At 40.4% G+C, this 25,731-nt stretch overlaps 1 protein-coding gene across 2 annotated transcripts; it reads right to left on the bottom strand.

Annotated features, from left to right (window-relative positions):
• Positions 1-5,468: 5,468 nt before the first annotated feature.
• GMFB (glia maturation factor beta) lies at positions 5,469-20,365 on the bottom strand. 2 transcript variants are annotated; one of them, XM_044229732.1, is made up of 7 exons: positions 20,249-20,365; positions 15,151-15,247; positions 13,114-13,163; positions 12,427-12,476; positions 11,858-11,943; positions 10,781-10,854; positions 5,469-9,176 (listed from the first exon to the last, which is right to left on the bottom strand). In XM_044229732.1, exons 1-7 carry the CDS (start codon positions 20,249-20,251, stop codon positions 9,105-9,107), a joined length of 432 nt encoding a protein of 143 aa, XP_044085667.1. In that variant the 5' UTR covers positions 20,252-20,365; the 3' UTR covers positions 5,469-9,104. The 2 variants fall into 2 exon arrangements, with proteins under 2 accessions (XP_044085667.1, XP_044085668.1); XM_044229733.1 differs by having other exon boundaries at positions 11,858-11,940.
• Between the last annotated feature and the right edge of the window lie 5,366 nt (positions 20,366-25,731).

Below are 25,731 nucleotides of genomic sequence, written 5' to 3'. Positions count from 1 at the left end.
TACACAACCATTTGGAAGAAGAATCAACGTACAGAAATGACTCACTCAACAATTCCATGTGTGCAAAATATGTCTTCATTGTTATTGTTCCTATGTCTTTTTTTTTCATAAAACACACAAAAGTAAAATTTAAAGATTGTGAAAGACTCAGATTTTAAGAGTATGAGGACTTTCAGTACATGCATAAGTCCATGTAATAACCACCCCCACACAAGACAGAGAACATTGCCACCACCCCACATAATTCCGTCATGACCCACCGCCATAGGCAACAACCATTCTGCTTCCAGTATCATAGATTAGCTTTACCTGTTCTTGAATTTCATTAAATAGAAACATCTGCATTCTTTGTGTCTGCTTGCTTGGCTCAGCACAACTTTTTGGGGCTTTTCTCTTTGAGATTCTTCTACATTTGATGCATGCATCAATAATTCATTCTTTTTTTAAAAAACAACGTTATTAAAATATGGTTTACAAAAAACAAAATGTACTCATTTTAAGAGCACCGTGGGGGTGGGGCTGCAGGAATCTAACAGGGAAGGCGTGGGACCCTCTAGGGTAAACCCAGAAAACTCAGTCTGCGTGGCTGGAGCAAGGTGCTTCCAGGTCTCGGGCCATATTCTGACTTCAGTGATGCTCCGGTGAACAGCCATCCAGGGGTCAGGTTCTATCTCATGAGTAATCCCATGCTCTATCATTTCTATCATGAGCTAATCCCATGACAGGGACGGATTAAAATGAATCCCCAGAAATTTCAACAAGGAGTGTGTGCTACCAATATGGAAACAATTAAACCACCTCACTCAGATATACAAAAGATGTAACTAAAGATTTCCCTTGATTGAAGTTTAAAAAATGTCATTTTCCCCAAATTAACTTATATTACGATTGTAATCAATATCTCAATGAGATTTGGAACGAAATTATTTTAAAATGTCATTTTCCCCCAAATTAATTTATATTACCATGATTGTAATCAATACCCCAATGTGATCTGGAGCTAAATTAAAGTTGGCCTTAAGGGGCACGTGGCTTCGGCACAGGGCATGACCCCTGGGTCCTGGGATCAAGCTGCATAGGGTTTCCTACACAGTGGGAAGCCTGCTTCTCCCTCTTCTGCTCCCCCTGCTTGTGTTCCCTCTCTCACTGTCTCTCTCTGAAAAATAAATAAATAAAATCCTTTTAAAAAAATTAGGATAATTTGAGCCTTTGATAAAGGGCTCAGACTACAGTGTAGGAAGAGATACCGCAGTCCTCAAGGTTCTGCTGTTCCCATCACTAAGCCTAAGGAAGGAGGGGAAGTAGTGGTTATGAGGATTCAGAAAGAGAAGTCTGTCAAGTGGATGAATGACTTTCCGTGGAAGGCCACTGCCTGCCGAGCCCCTAATGGAGTGATGAGGGAATAAGTACCTGTCTTCCCTCTCCATCCTCCCCGGAGATTGGCTGACCTGGAGAAGAAATCGGGAGGCAAGGGAACCACTGATGTAGTTCCTCAAGCTCAGCCTCCTGGGGGCAGGGGCCAGAGTGGAGAAAGGTGGAGAGTGATTCCAGAGAGGCAAACGGAAAACGGAAAACATCCGGCTCAGGAGCCAAACCACCAATCAACTGTGAGGTTGGAGTGAAAACATTTTCCAAAATACGAAACCTCTCCTCCCATGTGCCATGGGCTTCAACAAAATAGGTTAATAAAATAGGGAGATCGAACCAAGAGGCTCCAACTAAGAAGCAAGGGAGGGAAGCTTCCAGATGACACATTCATGCCTGTAGAGCCTCCAGCACAGTTTTAGAGGGAAGACAGATGGGGAAGGATGTCTCCAGGAAGGAGGGGGGAGGGGGAAGAAAGAAAGAAAACCTAATAAATTTTCTTTTTTACTTTTCCCTGGAAACTATTATTTAACTACATATTTCTTAAACCTATATAATTTCGATTCTCCTTTCTTATTTTAAATCTTTGGAATGGACAGATTTTCTTATTTGTTGAAGCATTTGGTAGAATTGCTAGGCATTTGAGCAATCCGTTGGGAGTATCTGGGGAAAAAAAACAATAATTACATTGAAAACTAGGAAAACGGAGACAAAATATCATCGTTTAATTCAAGTCAAACAAAAGTTATAGAAAGGGGAATCATGAAGAGACCCTACAATGCCATACAAAGACGCAGAAGATGACTTCTAGGAAAGAGTCAGCATTGGAAGGCTTGCCCTACTCTGGGAACTCAAGGCCTAGCATTCAATAGAGAAGCAACAACATCCAAAAGAACAGCAACCTACTTACCAGCAACATGTGCACGCGCAATAAAGGAAATGGACCCGGCAGGTTAGAGTCTATGGCCCTGGGCAGGCACATAAGCTAACGTCTTTTCTCTCTCTGCCCTCATGTCCCCAGCACCATGGGGGAAGCGCCAGTGGCAGAACAAGAGAGCAGAACTTGAGGACAGGTGCTCCCTTCTGCCCCTCCCAGAACAAATTTAATGTGTGCTGAAGGAGAGAAGAGGTTTGAATCTATTAGGAGACTAAATTTTTAAAAGGAACAGAACCAAATCTTAGTAACAAAAAAGGCACTTGTAACTGAAATATTATGGAACTAGATCACCAAGGATGCCTTTTAGCCTGAGGGAAAAAGGAGATGTCTGATGGGGAATGGAGGTATCATTTCTTGAAAAACACCCCCAAAATTGTTATGTGGTGACCTTTGAGAGTCCTTCTTCAGACCAGTTATGAAAATTAGACAACGATCAGATGGTGGTCAGTGCAGGACAGAGAATTAGAACAGCTGGGACGTGATGGTGAAGGTGTTGCTACCTTGGGATGAAGGATCAGGGAGAGCCTCCGTGAGAGGCTCAGTGAAGCTCAGTTCAGAACAAAGGACTCAACAAAATGACTACTGGGGAAGTGGGTGCAGAAAAGGAAAAGTGGGAAATCTTCCTGGGAAGAAGCTACAGCTAGTGAGAACGCCTAAGCTCGGCGTGTTTAAAGAACAAAAATGGCGGGGTGCCTGGGTGGCTCAATGGGTTAAAAGCCTCTGCTTTCGGCTCAGGTCGTGATCCCAGGGTCCTGGGATCGAGCCCCACATGGGGCTCTCCGCTCAGCAGGGAGCCTGCTTCCCCCCTCTCTCTGCCTACCTCTCTGCCTACTTGTGATCTCTGTCAAATAAATAAATAAAATCTTTAAAAAAAAAAAAAAAGAACAAAAATGGCTCAGGTGTAGTGGGCTAGGAGAAGAGGCCAGAAGAGGGTCAGAGAAGCGTGTACAGATAGATCTGAGAGCTGCCCCTGATGGCGGAAGAAGCAAACTGTACCCTCCCTGATGGCAGCAAGGCAAAGAGACATGCTTCTTGAGGGCCAGTCTGAACCCTGAGGAGGGGAACTGAACAGGAGACACAGAGCATGCTTGCACGAAAGGAGGGTGTTTAGTTAGGCTGGGGCATGGTGGCAGGTGAAAACAGAAGTCGTATTAGAATTAGCTTCTCTGGCATGCAAGTGAACAGACATGTCCACATTAATTTCATTCCTGGTAGGGGTGGACACGCAGAGGAACCCAGAGAGAGCTAAGCAACCAACCAGGCTTCAGAAAGAGGGACTCTGAGGAGCGGCCCTGGGTCAGAGGAGGCCCTAGGAAGCTAAAAGTCGGGAGTGTGGCTCTTCAGCGTGGGGCTCTGCCTTTAGCGTGCTTCAGCTACTCTGTGAGCCTGCTTCCTTCTAGGCTGCCCCAGCCAACATCTTCTCTCCCTCTTCTCCATCTAATGGCATTCTTCCCAGCTCAGTTGCCCTTGGAGAGAACGGGCACCTCTTTCCAAAGTCAGGATTTGAAAAGTACCTCTTGGTAGCGACACTGGGAGAATTTGGCCCAGCTCATTGTTTGGTCCTAGTCAGGCAAACATCTCAGAGGCGAGGCTCTTGAGTTCAACCAGGGGGTGCTGGAAGTGAGAGACCCTGTGCATCTTAGGATGGAGAGGAGCTACAGACAGCAAATACAGCCATCTGGGACAAGTCATGACGATCTAAAGGGCTTTGGCAAGGAGGGGTCGCAAATGTTCTGCAGCCCTACCTCACGAAGGGCTGCAGAACATTTGGGCTTGGCTGTCCACCACAGGTGAGAAGTGGGCCAAACTGCTAAGGGTCTTACATTCTAGGATGAGAATCTGCTTAATCATGTAGGTGGTGGTGACAAGGAGTGTCTCACGCACGCTCTCTCACACACGCGCACACACGCAAACACACACACACGTATTTTCTCTGGGGACTACAGCATGGCTTTTGAGTGCAACCTAGGCATTCTTTTTCTTTCCTGTAATTGGAGAAGAGGGGTTACTGAGGCAGGGCACTTTCAAGTCACCTGGGGACAGATCTCAAGAACAAGAGATGCTCAGCAGTAAGATCTTTAATTTATTGGCTCCTCAACCTAGCGAAAAATATACTGTAAAGGATTCAACATCCACTCAGGGTGTGTCCTCATGCAAATGACAGTGGGCCCACCCTGGGACATTAAGTGATTAGAAATGCTTTTTGCTGGGGCACCTGGGTGGCTCAGTGGGTTAAGCCGCTGCCTTCGGCTCAGGTCATGATCTCGGGGTCTTGGGATCGAGTCCCGCATCGGGCTCTCTGCTCAGCGGGGAGCCTACTTCCTCCTCCTTCTCTCTCTACCTGCCTCTCTGCCTACTTGTAATCTCTCTCTGTCAAATAAATAAATAAAATCTTTAAAAAAAAAAAAAGAAATGCTTTTTGCTGCTGAAAAGTGAAAAGACCAAAAAACAAAAGCAAAAACAAACAAAACCAACCAACCAATCAAACAAAACCAAGGTGAAAAAATTTATGTTTTGAATAGGTAAATGGACAAATTTGAGAAATAATACCTGTTTCCAAGCTCTGGGCTCTGTTTCCAAGCTCCTTGTGAGATTCCTGAAGACAGGAAGACAATAAACTACTCCTTTCACAAACGTGAACAAATCATGACTTTTAGCATGTATTCAATCACAGGAAGTGTATGGGAGACTCTACAAATTAGGTTAGTGCTGTCTTGTATTCACTCGATAGCTATGAAACACAAACCATGCAGAATAGTTTAAAACAAAGGCAAGATGGACCTTCAATGGATGTCTAGTAAATAGTGACATACTATATTCAATAAAAGATGCTTCAATTTGATTTCTTAGAAGTGCACAGCCCCTTTAACTTATGGTTTTCCCTTTGACAGCAGAGGGTTCATCATTTGAGATAATGCCCTCTGCCACTACAAACAAATCATTTTAGCCTCAGAACAAGTTTTAGAAATCTTTATAGCCTTGTTAAATTCTCCCTCACCCATTCCGATCTTTGCCTAGTGGTTCCTATTTATTTTGCCTCTCAGTTTTTTCCAGAGAAAGTGAACTGCTGAATCTGTGTGGCTCACGCAAAGCCACAACTGAGCCAGGCAGGTAATGGTAACTCCAAAAGGGAGAGGAGGTGAGAAAAAAAATGAGAAGCCAGAAGTCCTTTCATGTTAACATTTTATTTAAACCAGTACAAGCACCATGCTTAACAGAAGACGGTCCAAAATAAACATGCAATAATGAACTAGCAGAGACTGAAATCACAGCTTAAGAAGTTGTGCCAGTTGTTGAGTTTGTTAAATGATGACAGGGAACTGTTAAAATTCACAAGACTAAACCATTAATGTTTCAAGCCTCCTAAATGAGATTATATTGGACCATCCGGATCAGTGGGAACTGCCCTGGCAAGTTAGTGATCTCAAACAATATTCAAGTAATATATGTGTATGAACTATATTCCAAAAAGCAAGAAAACACAGTTTCTATCACAACCTTAACATAGTTGTTCTGAATATTATAGGAACGTGGTCACTGATTTGAAATGTCAAACGGCATAACAAGAAACAAATTTTCTCAAGAATATTCAACTTGGGACCACTGGTGTTAAGTCACCTAAGAAGATTTACATTCTTCCAGAAATACAAAATAAGATTTGTCCAGAAATGTTTGAGACACTTTTTCACACAAGTTGTAAAGGCTCAGGTTCTATAGATTCCAGTATTATCAGTCCATTGAACAAACAGGGAAAGCAACTGTACTAAGAATATTTGAATTGACAGAATACAAGTTACTTTCTACTTCCACCAAATATCAGCATTTAAACTCTTATGAAAATATCTATTCATCACTAGTCCACATTATGGATTAATGACATTGCTCAGGTTTTAAAGTAGTCCAAACGTTTTTTTTAAGTATACCTTCTTTACTATCTATATAGGTGGGGAACAAAGACAGCCAAATTTAATTTGGCAATAAATTCCTCTAACTGGAAATTTTTAGTTAAAGTGTCAGACCAGGATACAGTTTATGGCTACATTTGACTCCTGAAAATAGGAGATAAAAGGGGAGAGAAAAGTGCTGACAGACATTTTGCCACAAAGGGTTGTAACGGTAATAAAAAATTTAGTAACACCCTCTTAAACAAGAGTATGTTTAACTGCACTATGCATTTGATAAACTTTTTAGAAATAGACAATTTGAACATTTGTTTTAGAAGTCAATTAAACAAAAAAACGGTCTAACAACCTTTCTCCTAACATGATTGCTTCAATACCAGAACAAAGCGAAGACTATTCAAAACTCTGACATTTTGGAATTTCAGCATAGTAACCTGAGAACAGTTTTCTTCATATGTCATTTATGTTGTCACCAACACTGTACTAAAAACATGCTAGGATTACTAGTTGACTCTCTTATATGCTATGCAGAACTTATGCAAGGCCAACAATTTCAAAACTAATGCTGACTCAGAAGACCATGAAGGAGGTTCCCAGGAAAAAAGCTGATGCCAAAAGGGAAAGATTACGACATGAATGGGAATGGTTGCACCAGAAAGCTATGGAATGTAAAAATTGGAATTATCCAATCTGGAGTTACTATATGAGAGAAGGCAGAAAAAGAGCAAATTGAACATATACTTGAAAAGAAGAATGCAAAATTTGATTACATGGCAGGGAAGTTTACATAAAAGTCCGAGAACATTCTAGAGCATTGGATGTGTAAATCTCCCTAATCTCCCTATAGGACAGAGGGAGCCAAAACATGTTATTGTCTTGCAAAATACATGTTATTGATCAGGAGTCAAACAAGCTCAAAAAAGCATGATTTATCACAGCTCTTTGTCCCTGTTAGAGAACAGGGGAACTAAGTTCTGTTTATGGAAGTCAGTAGCCTCTGACAATATGGAGGACTTTCAAATTTGAAAACTAACCAAAACAACTAAAACATGCAAGACAAAATAAAGAACCTCATTAAAAAATACATTCTTGCAGCACTAGTTTCTCTTATTGCTGCAAATATGGTGAAATGAAATCTCATTTCCTTCATTTAAAAACATTAAAAACACTCTCATTCACCTGGGTTATATCTGCATTTCCACAGAATTATAAGCATTATTCTCCAATATCAAAATAGCTGTTTAAAGAATTCATAATTTGTAAACTTCCTGGGTGAAGGTGTCTCTTTCTCTCTCTCTCTCTCTCCCCCTGAAAATTGGAATAAATAATCCTTCCCATTCATTAACCAAAACAAATGCCCACTCTAGCACTTCCTCTTCTCCAACTAACTTCCTATTGCTTCCCGTTTTTAAGGTTAGTGAAGCCAAACAGTGTTGGCCACAAAAGAGTCAATATTGTGAAAATTCCAACTATCTTTACCTCTTTATTAGTGTTGGCACAGAAACCTTAAAAAAAAAAAAAAAGCAGAGAATATATAAATGAAAAATACACCGACATAAAATAATGCCTTTATAGTTTTGAAATGACTAAGATATTCTTAATATAAGAATTCGCTCACCAAATTTGGTTAGTCTTTAGAGTCCTAAGACCTTTTGTCAAATTAATGTTGAACAGTTACTTGTATGTTGTTCTTAAAGTACACTATATATTAGAATCCTTGCTTTATGCCAAGGATGCCAACAAGATGGATGTCCAGTTCAGAATATCTTCTGACATTTAGGATAGAAGATGCAATTTCTATTGATGTGTTAATGTTATTAACTCTGGCCAAGATTTTAAGATAAGTTAATTTTTCCCATGGCACAAGGGTAATCATAAATATATCCCAAATTATAACTTTCAACTGCCATATATTCACCAATGCAAGCAGATAGTTGGAATTTTTAAAAATATGAAGTTGATTTTATTACAAATTTCAGATACACACATTAGAAAATTGTTTTACTTGGACCCCTTACAAAAGTATTAATTTCACCAAATCTGGAATACTGGCAGTGTAAAAGTCTTAAACTAACTTTAAAGCTAACAAATCAAAGGCACAGTATTAACACATTTAAAATAACTTGTGTTCACAGGACAACATTAAGAGGTGCTTTATAAATAAGGTGTTATTAACCCAGATGCAAAACTAGCTATGGCACAACAAGGAATGAAGTTCTTGATTAGTTCCAATCTATCAATTTCCAAGACTACGATGCTATTTTCTGTAAGAAGAAAACATAATAGTCATAACTACTATAAAATCTAACACCAGACCTTAAGAATGAATGATTGGTGAACAAAGTTTCTGTACTTGATTTAAAAGATACAGGAAACCACAGAAGGTATGGAATTGATGACAAGTGTACCTGCAATGCAGCTTACATTACAGTAAATTATTTTTCATGGCTCTGTATTGGGTCATTCAAGTCTCTTACCCCAAATTAATTTTAAAGATTTGACAAGTGATAATATGCTATTTCCATATATAAACTGCTAATATCCAGTATTTGTCAAAAGGAGGCAACTGTTGTCTATCAATCTAATACCCACTTTCCAATGGTGTCTGTAAATAGTAACAAATTCTGAACCATAGGTTATAGAAATTAGTCACAAGAGTGCAAAAAGTCCCTGGAGAGAAGTAGTCCACCTAACAATTACAAATATAAGGAAACACTTTACAAATTTCATTACTATGAAGATGATTTCCCCTTTGTTCAAACTTTGAACAAATGAATAATTTTTCTTTACTGCAGGAAACAAACTGTAAGTAACAGTGCATTTTTAGGCATAAGTATTTATGTCTGGTTCCAGTATGGTCAGGTTAATACATAAATACTTTAGAAACACAGAAGTTCACATTAGTGGAAAAATCCAAGTTTCTCACGTAACCATTCTTCAGTTAGGTCTTCGGTATTTCTTATTTCAAATACCTTAAGAAAAAACGTTAGGTCATACTTTGAGAAAAAAAAAAAATCAAACACATTGTATATAGGAGTATTAAATACCCAATTCTCCTTCCTTTCATTCATGTTGGTCAGGACTTATCTTTGTAAATTAGATATACCTTTACTTTTTTAAAATGCTAAGTACTGACTTACCAAAGTTTAGCAGTAAGATGGCATAAAACCAGAACTCTCTTAAAAGCTATGAATATTCTAAAAGAATCTATGGATCAAATCTACTAACTCTAAGAGTTCTGTACATCTTACCCATTAGAAGAGATACCCCAAGTACACAAAACTAAAATCAAATCTAGTTAGTTAGGAAATGGAAGAACATACGCTAGTCTTCCATAGTTAGAGGAAAGACAAGCTGTAGATTGTTCTGAAAAGGATGGACTACAGGTCCACAGCCACCAATCTCTCCAACAATCTGTACACAAACAGGCCCAGGAAGTATAACAGCTCTACAGAAACAATGTAATAGAGCAGAAAGGATGGGTTTGAAACCCAGCAGTGTCATTTACTATTATGCAACCCTGGGCAAGTCTTTCATCTTCTGAACCTCAGTTCTCCCATCTCCAGAACAGGCATAACATCATCAACCTCAGGACTGTGGTGAGGATTCGATGTGATTATTTATAATAGTAACTTATAAATTGTAATGTCTTAATACCAGCACTTGATGGTGTGCCGTGGGATTAGAATGGAAATGAGGCTGTTAATAGAGCTCCTTCCTTATCACCCAACCCTCTTAGAGCAATTCCAGGGTGTTCCTATGCTACAAATGAGAAAAGGTAGTGTCTATAAGCTGTTGGTGTCAATGACAATTACATGAGCTAAAGGGAAAAGGCAGAGGGCACTTAAAGACATCTCATGGGCTCATGGTTAAACATTAAAGGGGAAAACACTGATGCTGTACTTAAAACCTGAAAGGAAAGGTTATTTAATATTATTTTAGTGATATAATATCCCATCTCAAAACCTTAAAAGTATATACTTTTTTCAAATAAACTAATACATGGATATTAAATAAAGTTTGAGAATATATACCCCTTTTACCGTTAAACTTCAATAATGCCATAAAACAATTGGGGCATGCTAAATTTTAAGGAAATTGTCTCATAAAAAACAGAATGGTCTAGCTCAATAAAGCTAGTAAGTATTCTTAACAATTTCAGACTTGGGAACAATATACAATTAACTACATAATATGGAATTCCTGCATAGAATGTGGTTCATTGAGCCCATGGTAAAGAGCTCTGAGAAGCTTCAATGCTTACTTTTATCTACTAGAACTACATTATGGAAAATGAAAAACTCAAAATAGATTGAATAATGGCAGTGGCTTTTCTCAAGCTGCCTATATTTTAAACATGATTTCTGCTAATCAACTTATCATTTCCGTTCAAAAAACATACTTTGATTAAAGACTTCTATCATTCTATTTCCAAACAGTAAAACTCTTTTAAGTTTACTGCTCTAAATAACATTCACCTGAATAAAAAATACCTAACTCTTCAGCTTACTTTAGCTAATACTCTAATAATGAGGGAAAATATTATCTCAACAAGCCCGTCAAACACAAATACCACCTTGGTTAGTTCAGCTGTTTGGACTAGCTTATTCTTACTCCCAGCATACATCATCTGTTGTTCAGGCTTACACCCTGGAAAAGAGATTAGTATAGAAATGAGACTTAGAGTTTGAAAAAGTGATAGGTTTTCATTTTGTACTTCTACAATGACACATTCAGGATTTTCTTTAGCACTCAGGTTTAGAGAAAGCTTCAATCTAACTGTATATGGTTGTATTTCAAGAGTCTTAACACTGCATATTGCCTGCACAGAGCCATAGCTAAATGACAAACAGGTCCCTGGGGTTGATAAAAATAAATGTGACTAGATCTCTGCCGATCTTTTAGACCTCTGTAAATACTTAAGAACTTTTCAGCACAATCTTAACTTTGACATTAAATATCAAGATCAGTGTTATGGATGCCTAACATATATGGGTTTGGAAATGGTGATGGATCAGTGTGGGGAGATCTGCTCTGGAAAAAATTTACAGGCTGCTTACATATTAAGTTAAAAAAGTACTGTAGCTATTTTAAGTGCTAAGTAAATGATACAAGTAGTAAAGTTTAGAGAAGAGTTTGGAGAGTTTAATGTGGGCTTAAATGGTAGTAGTACTGGGAGTTCTGGGTATAATTGGGTATACCTTAAATAACAGGAAGTGACTTCAATATCCAACGTTAGCTATTCTGGGACTATTTGTAAGGTTACAGGCATATCATCATTGAGTACCATTTTAAAGATAAGTGCAAATATGTATATAATTATACATGAAGTTCATGTACTTCACGAAACCTAAAAAGAAAATGTCTGTTGTTTTAAAATGTCGCTACATTTTACATCCCTTAAAATGTATGTATGATTTGACCGAAACAATTACACTTCTAGAAATTTATCCTAGAAAACAAGCAAGTTCTAATAGATGATGCTTTATAGCCACTTCTTTCTAGCGATGAATTCACGTGCACATGCACACATAACTCTATTTAGGTTTTTCAACACTTCACATCTTTAAAAATAAGCACACAATTTGTCTCCTACAAAAATGGTTTAATTAGATCAGAACCAAACATGCACTATTCAAAGAAATTCACTCACCAACAGGACTGGAGAAAATAAAGCACAGAGGATATGAAACTCTTCCATCGTCATGTTGGTATTTATAACTATACACAATGAAGGTTTTTCTCAAGTTAAAGAAACTAAAATTACTGCTCTATTTGACACAAGTACTTACCAACAAAGTTTTGAAAGAAAATACACACCTGGAGAGCTAATGAGTAGTAAATTTCTGTCCTCTCCATTTGAGCCATACCTTTATTATCATTATCTTTCCACAAAAGCATACATGAGCCCCAAAGATAAGGTACAAAAACATATAATCTGTTAAAAATAAATTTATTAAAAGTATGGATTTTTTTCTAAATTTTTACTGTAAACACATAATAATAAAGGGAATTTTTTAAAAAGGAAATAATTCATCCCACTAGGATGTCAATTTCCCATTTTTCTTAGTCCAATATGCTTGCACCTTTTGATTGTGATCATGGTGTAGGAGAAAATTTTGTAAAATACAGGACTTTTAAAAATTGAACAAACCAACTTCATAAATAAAATTCTAACCACTAAAGAAAACAAATCTTTTTAAAGCACTAAGAAAAGGATATCGAGGTTGTCGTTCAGGTAGTTCATCTTTAAGTTCATCTGGTGAAATGCCCTGGCACCATAAAGAAAAACAACTTGTAAGCATTTTCTGACCCCTAAATCCTTAAGAAATATTCCAATCACCCATTCTACTAACAGATATAAATTCATAACCATATACCACAACATAAAATCTTATGTTACCAAATTGTATATAACCTGAGATTACTCAACCCTCAATCCATTGAGAGCCCACTCAGTTTAGTTCCATTTATTAACAGAATAGTTGTGCTCATGTTCCAGCTATCAGGAAATAATGGAATAAGATAATAAGCCAACCATCAAAAAAAATCAATGTCTGATTTAGGGGAAAAAGTGAATTTCTTTTCAGTCTAAATTAGTTACTTAATTTGACAAACTAAGTGCTTAGGTTATAGCATTTTGGTTTTTAATTACTGGCCAACCAATTGAGAAGTTACAACAGACATGTAGCCTTATCTTCTATCACTTATTACACTGGATTTCAGTAATGTTTTAAAGAAGGTGATACAATTAGCAAGACAACATGCTACCTAATAATTAGCACAGGCTTTTCATACATAATGAGCATTTACTTAGACTCATTGTAAAAGTACACATAACTAATATATCAACTCTTAGGCAATAAAAATTGCTTAACTATAAAAATGTACTTAGCTGATCAAACAAACCTCAAGCTCTTCATCCAGTACCACCAGGCGCTTATCCTTATCAATCTTCACTAAAATAAAAATACCGTGTAAGTAAACTGTGATTCTAATGGACCTTCATCTCCCCAACCCAGAGTCTCAGCCCTTTTTCAGACATCTAAAATTAAAACATTAAGAAACACAAACATAAACCTCATTTGCAGTTTTGTTTACGGTCTATTAGCTAGCTGTGCTTTTCAAGCAGTCAGCATTTAAAGGCTTTTACCCACAATTTCCATCACCTAATTTGCGTATTTAGAATTTTATGTCAACTCCTTACATTTTCTGAGTATCTGAAGAATTTTCTAACTCAAATACAACTCCCTATATAATAAGGTGCAAAAGGGTGACTGTAAATGAGACTGATCTATGTAACATGGTTAGAACTGCAAGGGACAAGCAGACCAGGAGTTAAGATAGAACCAATTCCCAGCTTCTCCAGAGTCAAGACTTCATAGAGCAATGGGATTATTATGAGATAGTGCATTACCAAATAGCAGTGAGATCCATATCCAAATATACGTAACATAACCCAAAGCCAAGGTGAAATATGTTTAGATAATCTATGCCTTTATTCTTTCTATAACTCTAAAAAGTTCGCCATTTTTGGTTTTACACTAATTTCATAGTAAATTCCGTAAGATATTAAGGTCTCAAATAGCTTTACCTTTCACAGCACAAAAGCATGGACACGAATTTTCACTTTTAAGAAATGTTTGCCTACATTGTAGTTTTTTTTTTTTTAATTTATTTATTTGACACAGAGAGAGAGACCACAAGTAGGCAAAGAGGCAGGCAGAGAGAGAGGGGGAAGCAGGCTCCCTGCCGAGCAGAGAGCCAGACCTGAGCCTATCCAAGGACCCCGAGATCATGACCCAAGCTGAGGCAGAGGCTTAACCCACGGAGCCACCCAGGCGCCCAAAACTCATTACAAGTTGTCACTACCTCATTAACTCACATCTGCCAGATGCCTCTCTGTTAAGTATAGTCTATAGAGATCTATACTGTTACCCCTTGCCCTTCTTTCACCTTTCTAAATCCCTACCCCACATATTAAATACTACTTAAGAATATACAAGAAATCTGCATAACATAAGATAAGCTCACAGTGGGAGAGGCAATATGCAAATCATTCTTCCCACTGTCAGAAGTCAGTGATACTTAAAAAGTAATCTCTATGAAACTAGCGGCTCAAATCAAGAATTGAAATAAGGCCTCAAATCACTGAAGACAATGCTGAACACGTTAACATTTTAGGTGCAGGCAAAGGTTTCTGGCTCAGATTGAATGATCAGGCAATTTTTAGCCTCCTGAGAAGTTAAAGGATGGAGCTAGATGGGTCACTACAATGACTGGGTGGCTAAGATCATCTTCTCCAGAGCTGTACATGTAGCTGAGGAGAGAGGTAGGGCACTCCACCTCTGTTCTGGAATAACAGCTGTTACTTACTTTTTATTTATTTATTTTTTTAAAGATTTTGTTGATTATTTATTTGACAGACAGAGATCACAAGTAGGCAGAGAGGCAGGCAGGGAGAGAGTGGGAAGCAGGCTCCCCGCCGAGCAGAGAGCCCGATGCGGCCGATCCCAGGACCCCGGGATCATGACCTGAGCCAAAAGCAGAGGCCCTAACCCACTGAGCCCCCAGGCGCCCCTATTACTTACTTTTTAAAGTGATGTAAAAGCAAGGCGAAGGGACACCTGAGTGGCTCCATCCGTTAAGATTCTCCCTTTGGCACAGGTCCTGATCCCAGGGTCAGCGATGGAGTCCCCATTCCCCACCCCTTGCTCAGCAGGGAGCCTGCCACTCCCCCTGCTTGTGCACACCCCTGTGCGCCTGCATTCTCTCTCTCTGACAAGTAAATACATAAAATCTTTTTTCAAATAAATAAATAAAAGCAAGGGAGAAGATTAAAACAGAAGGAGGCAAATTATTTCCTAATGGCTCAGTTTATTCAGTGTAGCTACAAGATAAAAATCAGTGAAGACCATGTAACTGAGGCAATCACGTTTAGCTTACTTATAATGGCAGCATTGTTCGTTTCTTTGCGAAAACGAAACTTTCTCAGCTTTTCCACTAAATCTTCAGCGACATCACAAACCACCAAAGACTCACTCTAGAAAAGAAAAAAAAATCATGTATAAAACACCATAACTTCAGTACAAGTATGTGTTAAAGTTATAAAACTTAATACCTTTAAAAACATATACTGACATCTACAAATGTCACAATTATGTGGGTTAACATGAAACACACGAATACTTAAAAAGGTTTTAAATCTACCAATGTTTGTATCTGAATTATACACATTTGTTCATCTTAATCTAGGCTACGCTTTCACTTTCTTTTTGTCTAATAAATAGCTTAAAGAACTAGACACAATAATGTGCAACTTCATCAGAATCATAGAGGAAGAGAATATGGGAAATTCAAGGATCACTGTCTGCTGTTACAAAGTATGACATTTTTGCACTAGGCAGGAAAGTACTCTTTATTATACTTTGAATTAATAAGACCTTGGTTCATTTTTGTGTCTCACAACTATGAAAAAATACAAATAAAGTATGAAAGATGAACCACAAGAGTAAAGACCAACAACATTTTCTACCTTTATGAAATGACTATGGGAATTTAAAAAAAGAATTATTGAGAGTTACGAAAGTGAGATGCCTGGCTGGCTCAGTCTGTAAAGCATGCAACTCTTGTTCTTGGGGTCATGAGTTCAAGCCCCACATTGGTTGTAGAGATTACTTTAAAAAAAACAATAAGTAAAGGAACTATGAAAAAAAAAGCCAGATGAACAAATATAAAAACTAAAAGCAGGGGCGCCTGGGTGGCTCAGTGGTTTGGGGCCTCTGCCTTCGTCGGCTCAGGTCATGATCCCAGGGTCCTGGAATTGAGCCCCGCATCAGGCTCTCTGCTGAGAAGGGAGCCTGCTTCCCTCTCTCTCTCTGCCTGCCTCTCTGCCTCCTTGTGATCTCTGTCTGTCAAATAAATAAATAAAATCTTTAAAAAAAACAAAAACAACTAAAAACAGCTTTTACAAATTACGAAAAAATGTAAGAGATTCATCTTCAGAAATGTGACAAGGAAATGACCAGAGGACTCTTCTCGTAGTAATGCAAATGTATTACTGATTGTAAACACAAGCATGGATTTTTTTTTCCCTTTTTTCAATGTGTGAAACTTTGAACACGTACAAGAGAATAGTATCATGGAACCCTATGCACCTATAATTCAGCTTCAAACATTATCAACACACAGCCAATCTTATCGCATGATCACTCTCCACACTGCCTGATGGACTGTCAAAAGGCCCAAAATTATTTCAACTATAAATATTTTTTTTTTAAAGATTTAATTTATTTATTTGACAGGCAGAGATTACAAGTAGGCAGAGAGGCAGGCAGAGAGAGAGGAGAAAGCAGGCTCCCCGCGGAGCACAGAGCCCGATGTGGGGCTCGATCCCAGGACCCTGGGATCATGACCTGAGCCGAAGGCAGAGGCTTTAACCCACTGAGCCACCCAGGCGCCCCTCAACTATAAATATTTTAGTATGTATCATTAAAATGACAGTATGTGACATTAAGAATATAGGACAAAAACATTATCTCACCTTAAAAAACTAACAATAATTCCAGTATCAAACAAACAAGCAGGATTCAAATTCCCTTCAATGTTTTTTTTTCCCCCAGCAGTTGGTTTAATTGAGTCAGGTGCCAAACAAGGTCCACATTCTTTAATCTTTTCATATATAAGACCCCCACCCCAAACTCCCCACCCCCACTCTTTCAAGAGAATTAGAAGAGTTCTGAGACCAATGCTAAACACAGATGTGTCATTATAACCTGAAAGGATTAATGTTGTCAATTTTAAGTTAAAACACAAATTTAATAAAAGCTTGCTTTTTTAACCTCATGTTGGGTAAATGAGAGCGTAAGTTAAAGCAGGAAATAGCTGTCAATTTTAAATTGTCCTTTAAACTCAGAACACTGGTAATATGTAAGGTATGATATATCCCAGGATATGCTATTTACAGTAAGAAAGGATATCCCACCAATAATTATTATCCAATGAATAAGGCTCCTGCAGGAGTCAAGTACATGCATCCTATTAGTTCTCCTTAGAGAAAAAGGTGCTAAGTCATATGGAGCTTCCTGAAGGTAGTATTCAATCCTACTCTATTTTTTTCTATCTTTCAAGAAAGATACAGAGTCAAAAAACTAGACTTTTCATTCTCTCTTCAACCAAAGGTAGAACCCATCAGTGAAACGAATAAGTGTTTTAGATTACTCTTCAGGCAAAGACCAATTTATCACAAGTCTTATCTTCCACCTCTCATCTTCAGAGCTGCTCGTGCAATCTTGACCTTCTAAGGACCAGGAAGCAAGTGAGAAACGTGCTGTGATTTAATTTATATAGCTCTTTTGGGGGGCATAGTCACCCCTCCCAATACCATAATAAGATTCCTTTCTACAAGAAAAGGGACCCAGGCTCAGTCAATTCTAATTGCTTAGTAGAAGCATTTAAAAATAAGTGTAGGGGCGCCTGGGTGGCTCAGTAGGTTAAGCCGCTGCCTTCGGCTCAGGTCATGGTCTCAGGGTCCTGGGATCGAGTCCTGCATCGGGCTCTCTGCTCAGCAGGGAGCCTGCTTCCCTCTCTTTCTCTGCCTGCCTCTCCATCTATTTGTGATTTCTCTCTGTCAAATAAATACATAAAAAATCTTTAAAAAAAAAAAAAGAATAAGTGTAACACTCTGCAAACAACTCTATATGAGAAAATATTAACACACAGTTAAGGGCAGAGTTGAACTCAAGTGTTCACCTATTGGTTTATCTACGTCAGGAACACTTAGTGAGTGTAAGCACTGTGCTAAGGGCTGGGGATACAATCGGTCATATAAAATAAACAAATAATATGGGCCTGCCCTCAGGGAGCTTCTAATATAGTCTATACAGAACAGACCTACATCAAAAGGATCACATAAGAAAACATACTTGTTTGCACCTGTGATAAGAACTAGGCAGTAGAAACAAAGGCTGCTACCAACTTACGACTGAGGAAGAACACCATGGTCACAAAAGATCTGCTTGAAAAAGGTATGCGGAGGACCAAAACTGCCTATGCATAGACTCTTTGATTAAAGGGAACACAGCACATCTAAGTTAATGAAAGGCCTGCATGACTCAAGCACAGAGAATGAGCTGGAACATGGTATAACAGGAAGTTGGGCAGGGGCTGGACCACATAGGGCCCAGTGGGTCATATTTTGGTCTTTATCCTATGAGCAATGGGAAGCCACTAAAGTGTTTTAAGCAGAGTGGTTATGGGAAACGTGACCAGATCTGCATGCAGGAAACAGGCAGAGTGCCAAGATGAATAAAGCAAGACTAGTTACTTGGCAAGCTTAGTACAAAGGAGAGATGAAAAGTAGCTGAGGTTGATGGAGATCAACAGAAGCAGAGAAATAACTGCTAATAACAGTTAACATATATTAAACGCCATGAGAGAAACACAGTGCAATATCTTTTACATGCATCTCCTCTCATACTCAAAACAATCCCTTAGGATGAGTTTGTTCTATGATTCCCCATTTTGCAAGAAACTAAGGGTTAGAAAGGTTGTTTCTTTCCCAAAGTTACACAACCAGTTGAAGCCTGCTCTCTAGCTAACACTAAAGGCGCCTAGTGACAGATTGGGTATTCGATGGGTGAGTTAGGAAAAAGTGTTATCAAGGTGACTGGGAAGCTTCCCACTTGTGTAATAGACCAAACAATAGCTTTCACTGAGTTAAGAACACTGAGGAAGAGCAAAGAGCAGGTCTGCAGGGCAAGAGCACGAGTTCTACTTTGGACAAACTGAGGTGGCTCTGAGGCACCCAAGCGGAGAAAAGCTTCCTAGAGGATAACTAAATAATAGGATATATAGATCTGGACTGGATCTCAGAAGCAAGCGTGATAAAAATTCACAAGTCATCTGCTTACAGATAGGAGTTAACTGAAGCTATGAGTGTAAGGAAAGATGGAAAGAATACAGAATAGAAAACAAAGCATTAGAATGGAGCCTAGAACTCCTACATGTGATATTCAGGTAAGGAGAACAGTCTGCATGGGACACAAACGGTCCAACAGGAAAAGCAGGAGAAAAAAGAGAAGCCAAGGGAAAGCGTGCAGGAAAGAATGCTTCAAAAAGGAGAGAGTAGTCAACTGCCTAGAATGCAGATGAAAAGTCAGGAAAGATGAGAATTGAAGACAGTCCCTTGGATTTGGTGACCATGACAAGATCTATTAGATGGAGATGGGTTGAGAAATGAGTGGGAGGTCAGACATAGGACAGTGGGGGATTATGTTTGGTTTCTAATCAGAGAAAGGAGCATATTTAAATACCAGGTAGGAAAAGATCCAGCAAATTCTTGTTAGGCAATTTATTTAATTCTCCACTTTATTTCTGAGTTAGGGGTTCAGTCCATTCGAGAACGGAAGCGAAAGCCCCCAGAACAAACTAAAGCTTTTGACAGTCACTTCAAGGCTAAGAACTAAAACCGTAGGTCAAAAGATTTCCAGTTGCCCTAACTGGAGGAAAGCAATATGTAAAAATCCTTAAAGGCAGGCCGGGGAAGGAGGAGACAGAAGCTAAGGCGAGGCCATGAGAATGGAATCTGAAATTTCGAGCCCTTCCTGCAAAGGCCGCCAGGCGGAAGGAGCTCAGCGCCTGTCTGCCCTCAAGCCTGGCCCGGGTCCTGGCACATAAACTGCCGTTTGGGGCAGCCCTTCGAGGTGCCAGATCCCCGGCCCCTCCGACCCTGCAGTTCAGGAGCTGGGAGCCTCCATCCAGAAAGATCGGGCGAGGATAACCTAGCTGTACTGGCCGCACCCCACTCCCGAGATCCGCTGGGCGGGTCGACCCCAGGCCCGGCTGGAAGATGCTGCCCTTAGGCGGGGTGGCAGCGGCGGCGGAGGGAGGCCAAGTCCCTGGCTGTGGGCACGCGCCAGCAGCCGGGGCGGAAGCGGCCGCCGACTCACCCCGGGCGCTGCCCGCCGAACTCGGCTCTGGCAAACGGGAGAGCCCGGCTGGCTGGCCCAGCCCTCCGGCCCCCGCCCTCCCGGCGGCAACTCACCATTTTCCTTCCGGCCGTCAGCGGCTCTTCGCCTTCCCTCGGGCCCCTTTAAGAATGGCACGGCGGCCGCCTCCCTTCCTGCCCCGGCGCCTGGCAGAGTCGCCCCCACCCATCAACGCGGCCGGGGCGGGTCGCCACGTGACGGCGGACGGCGGGAGGCGAGGCTCAAGATTCACCGAAACGCGAGCGCCCGCTCCTTACTGTTCCTTTTAGGAAAGGAGATTCTGTCTGCTTTAGCCAAACTCAGAGAGCAATTTCATGCTGACTTAATTAAGTCAAGTCAGTCGTTTCAATGGCAAGTATGTGCACTGACCAGAGCCTACATTCCAAATTTAACTCTCCACTGTATTTTTTTTTAAATTTATTTATCTGACAGAGATCACAAGTAGGCAGAGAGGCAGGCAGAGAAGGAGAAAGCAGGCTTCCCGCTAAGCAGAGAGCCCGATGCGGGGCTCGATCCCTGAGATCATGACCTGAACTGAAGGCAGAGGCTTTAACCCACTGAGCCTCCCAGGTGTCCCTCGACTGTATTTTTAAGCATGGAGTTCAACCCATTCCAGAACTGAAACCAAAGCCCCCAGGTCCCTCCAAGGACCCTCAAACGTAGGCATGCCTGCCTTTCCTCCCACCATCTCTGAACATCCCACCCCGGATCCCCACCACTTTCCAGGACTGGATGAATACATTCCTTTTCTGAACGGTGTTTGTTTATTGAAGTGTAATTGAATAATGACGGCTGTCTCTGTAGGTGTTACGAACCACAGCCTAATGACACTTTAAGAAGTTTCTGTAGGAGATGCGAATTTACGAGAGCAAGATTATTTTTTAATGTGGTGAGGAACGTAGTTTGGAAGAAGCAAAGTTTGAACTCTAAATTCATGCAGTTCTGCCTTCAATAAAGAAACTCCCTAGGGGCGCCTGGGTGGCTCAGGGTCCTGGGATCCAGCCCCGCATTAGGCTCTCTGCTCAGTGGGGAGCCTGCTTCCCTTCTTCTCTCTGCCTGCCTCTCTGTCTACTTGTGATTTCTGTAAAATAAATAAATAAAATCTTAAGAACAAAAAACAAAAAACAAAAACCTCCCTGAGGCAAGATATCATGTAGTAACTTGTTAGCATGTTAATAAATAACATTAAGTCAGGGCTCAAAATAAATAAACTGATACAATATCTACCTTTGCTCATAAGTTAGAAAAAAGTATTAGCTTTAAGAAATTCCACAGCTCAACTATATTCTCATAGTGATCTGCCCCCATAATACTTTTTACTATGAGAAGGGGACCGTTAAGTTTGACACATACTATCTGTAACAAATGATGGAAGAGAAAATGATGTTAGTGGTCCATCAGCTTATTATATTCGACTTTAACATAGATTCTCCCACGAACTCTGCACCTTTTCCCCAGATCTCCTCTCTCCCCATCTATAAGAGAAATTGGAGGAAATGGTGAAAAATTTAACATTAAGCTGCATAACATCACACCTGATAAAAAGAAAACCCATTGTTATTTTTTCCCCTCCCCTTTCATTCTGGTTTTTTAATGTTTCCCAAGTGTTACTGGCTATGAAATGGTTGGTTTTATATCAAACCAAAGAAAGGTTGGACTGGGTATACTGACAAGATAAGAACACTGGTAAAAATGTGATTTATTTTCTTTTATGGGAGGTAAAAAATTAATATAGACTATGTACAGAAACTTCTAACTCATTCTATACAAGTGTTTTAACCACAAAAAATATTGCAGCTTTTTTTTTTTAAAGATTTTATTTATTTATTTGAGAGAGAGAGAGACAGTGAGAGAGAGCATGAGCGAGGAGAAGGTCAGAGAGCGAAGCAGACTCCCCCATGGAGCTGGGAGCCTGATGTGGGACTCGATCCCGGGACTCCGGGATCACGCCCTGAGCCGAAGGCAGTCGTCCAACCAACTGAGCCACCCAGGCGTCCCTATTGCAGCTATTTTAAATGGGATTTGGAAATGCCATCTAACTTGGGTTGTTCATGAAGGGGGTTCCAGAATGTTTTCCAAAACTTTTCTGCTTGGCTAACCTGTATAAAAAGGTGAAGAACCTATCAATACTAAGATGTGTTGAAGTCACTGAAATGTGTTTTATCCCATGTCAGGCATCTGACATGAAGACAAGATCAGGGTCAATGGTAAAGGGGTATTCTAAGTAAAAATTAACGGAAGATCAGAATTAGAATAATCTTTTCTGGCCTGAATTTTTTCTAAGTCCTTTTTTCTCTGTAACAGCAGGCCTGCTAAAGTATATTTGTATTATTTATATATTCCCGCCTGTTTATTCCAGCAATAAATATTAATGAGGGCTCATTATGTAATCAGCTCTGTCCTGGGCACCAAGATCCAAACAGATTAAACATCCCGACCATCCCTCCTCCTCCGAATGGGGAGGAAACAGAAAACAAGAATAAAAAATGAGTAAACAATATTGTATGTTAGAAGGTGATTAGTGTATGGAGGGGATAGGAAATGAGAGATTGGGAGTGCAGGGGAGGAGGGATTTGTGATTTTAAATAGGGTAGTAGTCCTACTTCTCATTAGGAAGGTCATGTCTGGGGCACCTGGGTGGCTCAGTGGGTTAAGCCTCTGCCTTTGGCTCAGGTCATGATCTCAGTGTCCTGGGATCCAGCCCCACATCGGGCTCTCTGCTCAACAGGGAGCCTGCTTCCCCCATCTCTCTGCCTGCCAGTCTGCCTACTGGTGATCTCTCTCTCTGTCAAATAAATAAATAAAATCTTTAAAAAAAAAAGAAAAGGGAAGGTCATGTCTGAACCAAGATTTGAAGCTGTGAAGATTAGCCATGTAGATATCTGGAGGAACATTCCACATGGAGGAAACAACACTCCAAAGGCCCAGAGGCAGAAGCATACATGCTATTACAGGGGACAAAAAAAAGCAATCAAATGACTGGAATGGATGCGCTGGGGTGAGTTGTAGATGAAGTCATAGAGGGATTGGAGGGTTGGATCTTACAGCCTTGTAAATGATCATAAGGACTCTGGCTTTTACAGAGTGAAGATATAGTGTTATTGGAGACATTGAGCAGGGGAATGATGTGGACTGTCACACATTTTAGCAGGATCATTCTGACTTAGTGTCCTTTTAAGACGATACTTTTCTGCTGTTTTGTTAGACTGTAGGGACAGAGGTACTTCCAGAGCCAGCAAGATGGAATAACCAAGCTACAATCCCTTTTTTTCACTGATTATAACTAAAATCTCTGGACAGAATAAAAACACAACTACCTGAGGACTCTGAAGAGTAAATAATAACAAACTAGCCCATAAACTGCAGAAGGAAATGTTTTGATGGTCTCCTCTTCTTGCTATTTGTGACGAGATCGGGCGCGTTCAGGGTGGTATGGCCGTAGACTCTTCTTGCTATTTGTGAAGGAGCATTCCTGCTCCGGGGTTATAGAGATAGCCAAACACATAACCCTCAACACTAGGCAGATGCCACTGACAGCAGTTTCCTCGTCAAAATACTCAGTCTGGGGGAGGGAGACACCAAATGCCATGCAGGGCCAGGGAGTTGCCCTTGGGAACACAGTGAACAAAGAACTAGTCTATGTGAGACACGCTTAAAGAGGGTGTGGTGCCCAGGCCGGCGGGGGAATCTGAAGCCTGCCATTGAAGAATAAGCCGGCACTGTGCCTGGTCCCCATGAGAACCTTAACTACGCGAGCAGAGTAGGGAGTAGAGCTTGAACTTAGGTCATACCCAGTGTTACCAAATGTGACGGCACATAACAGAAGACCTTAATTTTAGGTCTTCTACCACAAGAAGGTAGAACCTGAAGCATAACCAGTAGGGTGTCAGTGAATTTTCTTGTTCTTTTTTCTGTAAAGGCCTATTTAGCCAGAGCAGCTCCATCCTGACCCTGGCCCCACCCCTTCAGGGAACTTACTTAAAAACAAGTCCTGGAAACCAGTCCCAGGTAACAAAGCCCAAATATAAGGGTGGGTCAGGCCAGGTGGAGGTATCCAGTTGGTGGGGGCACATACTGTGTCCTAGCTACCAAGGAGTATGGACCCTGCCCTTTGGGTGCCAATTCTGACCAAGGTGATAGGCTAGTTCAAATATCTACTATAGGGCAAATTGTAATTCAATTGGTCACTTATGTGTGACCTAGCAGGACTGTGCAGCTTTCTCTGTGTTACAATCTCATTGGTCACCTGTGTGTGGCCAGGCCCAACCACATGGCCTTTGCCCTTAAAAGCTAGTCTGTAAAGAAGAGAGAGGTTGCCTCTTTGCAAGAGACTGGCCTGGCCAGTCAGTTTGATTCTCAATGCTTGGCGTGAAATAAAGCTTTGCTTGACCTTCGCTTTGTATCAGTCTCACTCCTTTGACCATGGACCTAACATTTTCCTCCTCCTCTGCCTGACAGGAGAGCAGGCTGGATCAGGGAAGACTGTGGAACAGGAGAAATGTGGAAGGAATTCTTCCCCCTTCCCCTTTTTTCCTCTCGTTGCCCTGCCCTGAGAACAACACCAACCGCCAAAATCATTAGCTTTGTCTCAGCAGGGCAGGAACACTGGCACCTAAAACCTGAGAGAAAATCCATCTTTCTGTGAGGAATTTGGAAAGGGGTCCTGTTATGCGTAGTGAAGAAGGTGTGCCAGTTATTTTTTTTTCCTTTTTTTTCTCTTGCCATTTCATCTGCAGGTCAGGCTCAGTCACACAGAACTGTGCAACAGTGTAGAATGGAGAGCCCCATCTTTCAGACCAGAACAGGATAAGGGAGCCCAAGTATGTAAGGGAAGTCCTGAAGAGCAGAGTTTGAAACAGACAACAGGCACACACCCCTAGGTCCATGTATGCAGAACACACCCACAGAAGCACAGCAGAGACTAGAGGACTTACCTACAATATAAGCCTTTGCCAAGACTCAGATTAACCCCAGTTCCTGGGAGGGACAGACCCAAAGAGCATAATAAAGACTTGGAAAATTGAGCTGCCATTCTGTACCTTGATGGGGCTAATGTTGACCTAATGGTGCTAATAATGACCTCTAGGCATTTGTTAAAACTCACAGAACTGTACATGTGATGTAATGAATTCTATTATATGTACATGACAAATTAAATTTTTATAAAAAGTAAAACAAATTTTAAAAGAATAGACTATGGGAGATAGAGAAGCAAGAAAACCATTTAGGAGGTGACTGTGGTAATCCAGGGAAGATATGGCCTGGACCAATATGGAAACAGTGATTTATTTGGTGAGAAGTGCCCAGAAAAAAAAAAGAATTTTTCTGTCTCAGAGTTTCTCAACTTAGCAATACTGACATTTGGAATTAAATAATTCTTTGTTGTGGGGTGCAGTGTGCTATGCATTGTAGGGTGTTTAGCAGAATTCCAAATACCATACGGGGCCTGGGGGAGTGGAGGTTGCACTGGAGGCCAGGAGCACCTCCCCACACTGGGAATCAAAATGCGTCCAGACAGTGGCAAATGTTGCCCGGGCAC

The sequence above is a fragment of the Neovison vison genome, chromosome 13, assembly GCF_020171115.1.
Source record: "Neovison vison isolate M4711 chromosome 13, ASM_NN_V1, whole genome shotgun sequence".
Taxonomy (NCBI): domain Eukaryota; kingdom Metazoa; phylum Chordata; class Mammalia; order Carnivora; family Mustelidae; genus Neogale; species Neogale vison.
Note: the sequence above shows the minus strand (reverse complement) of the source record. Positions and strands in the feature narration are given on the sequence as shown.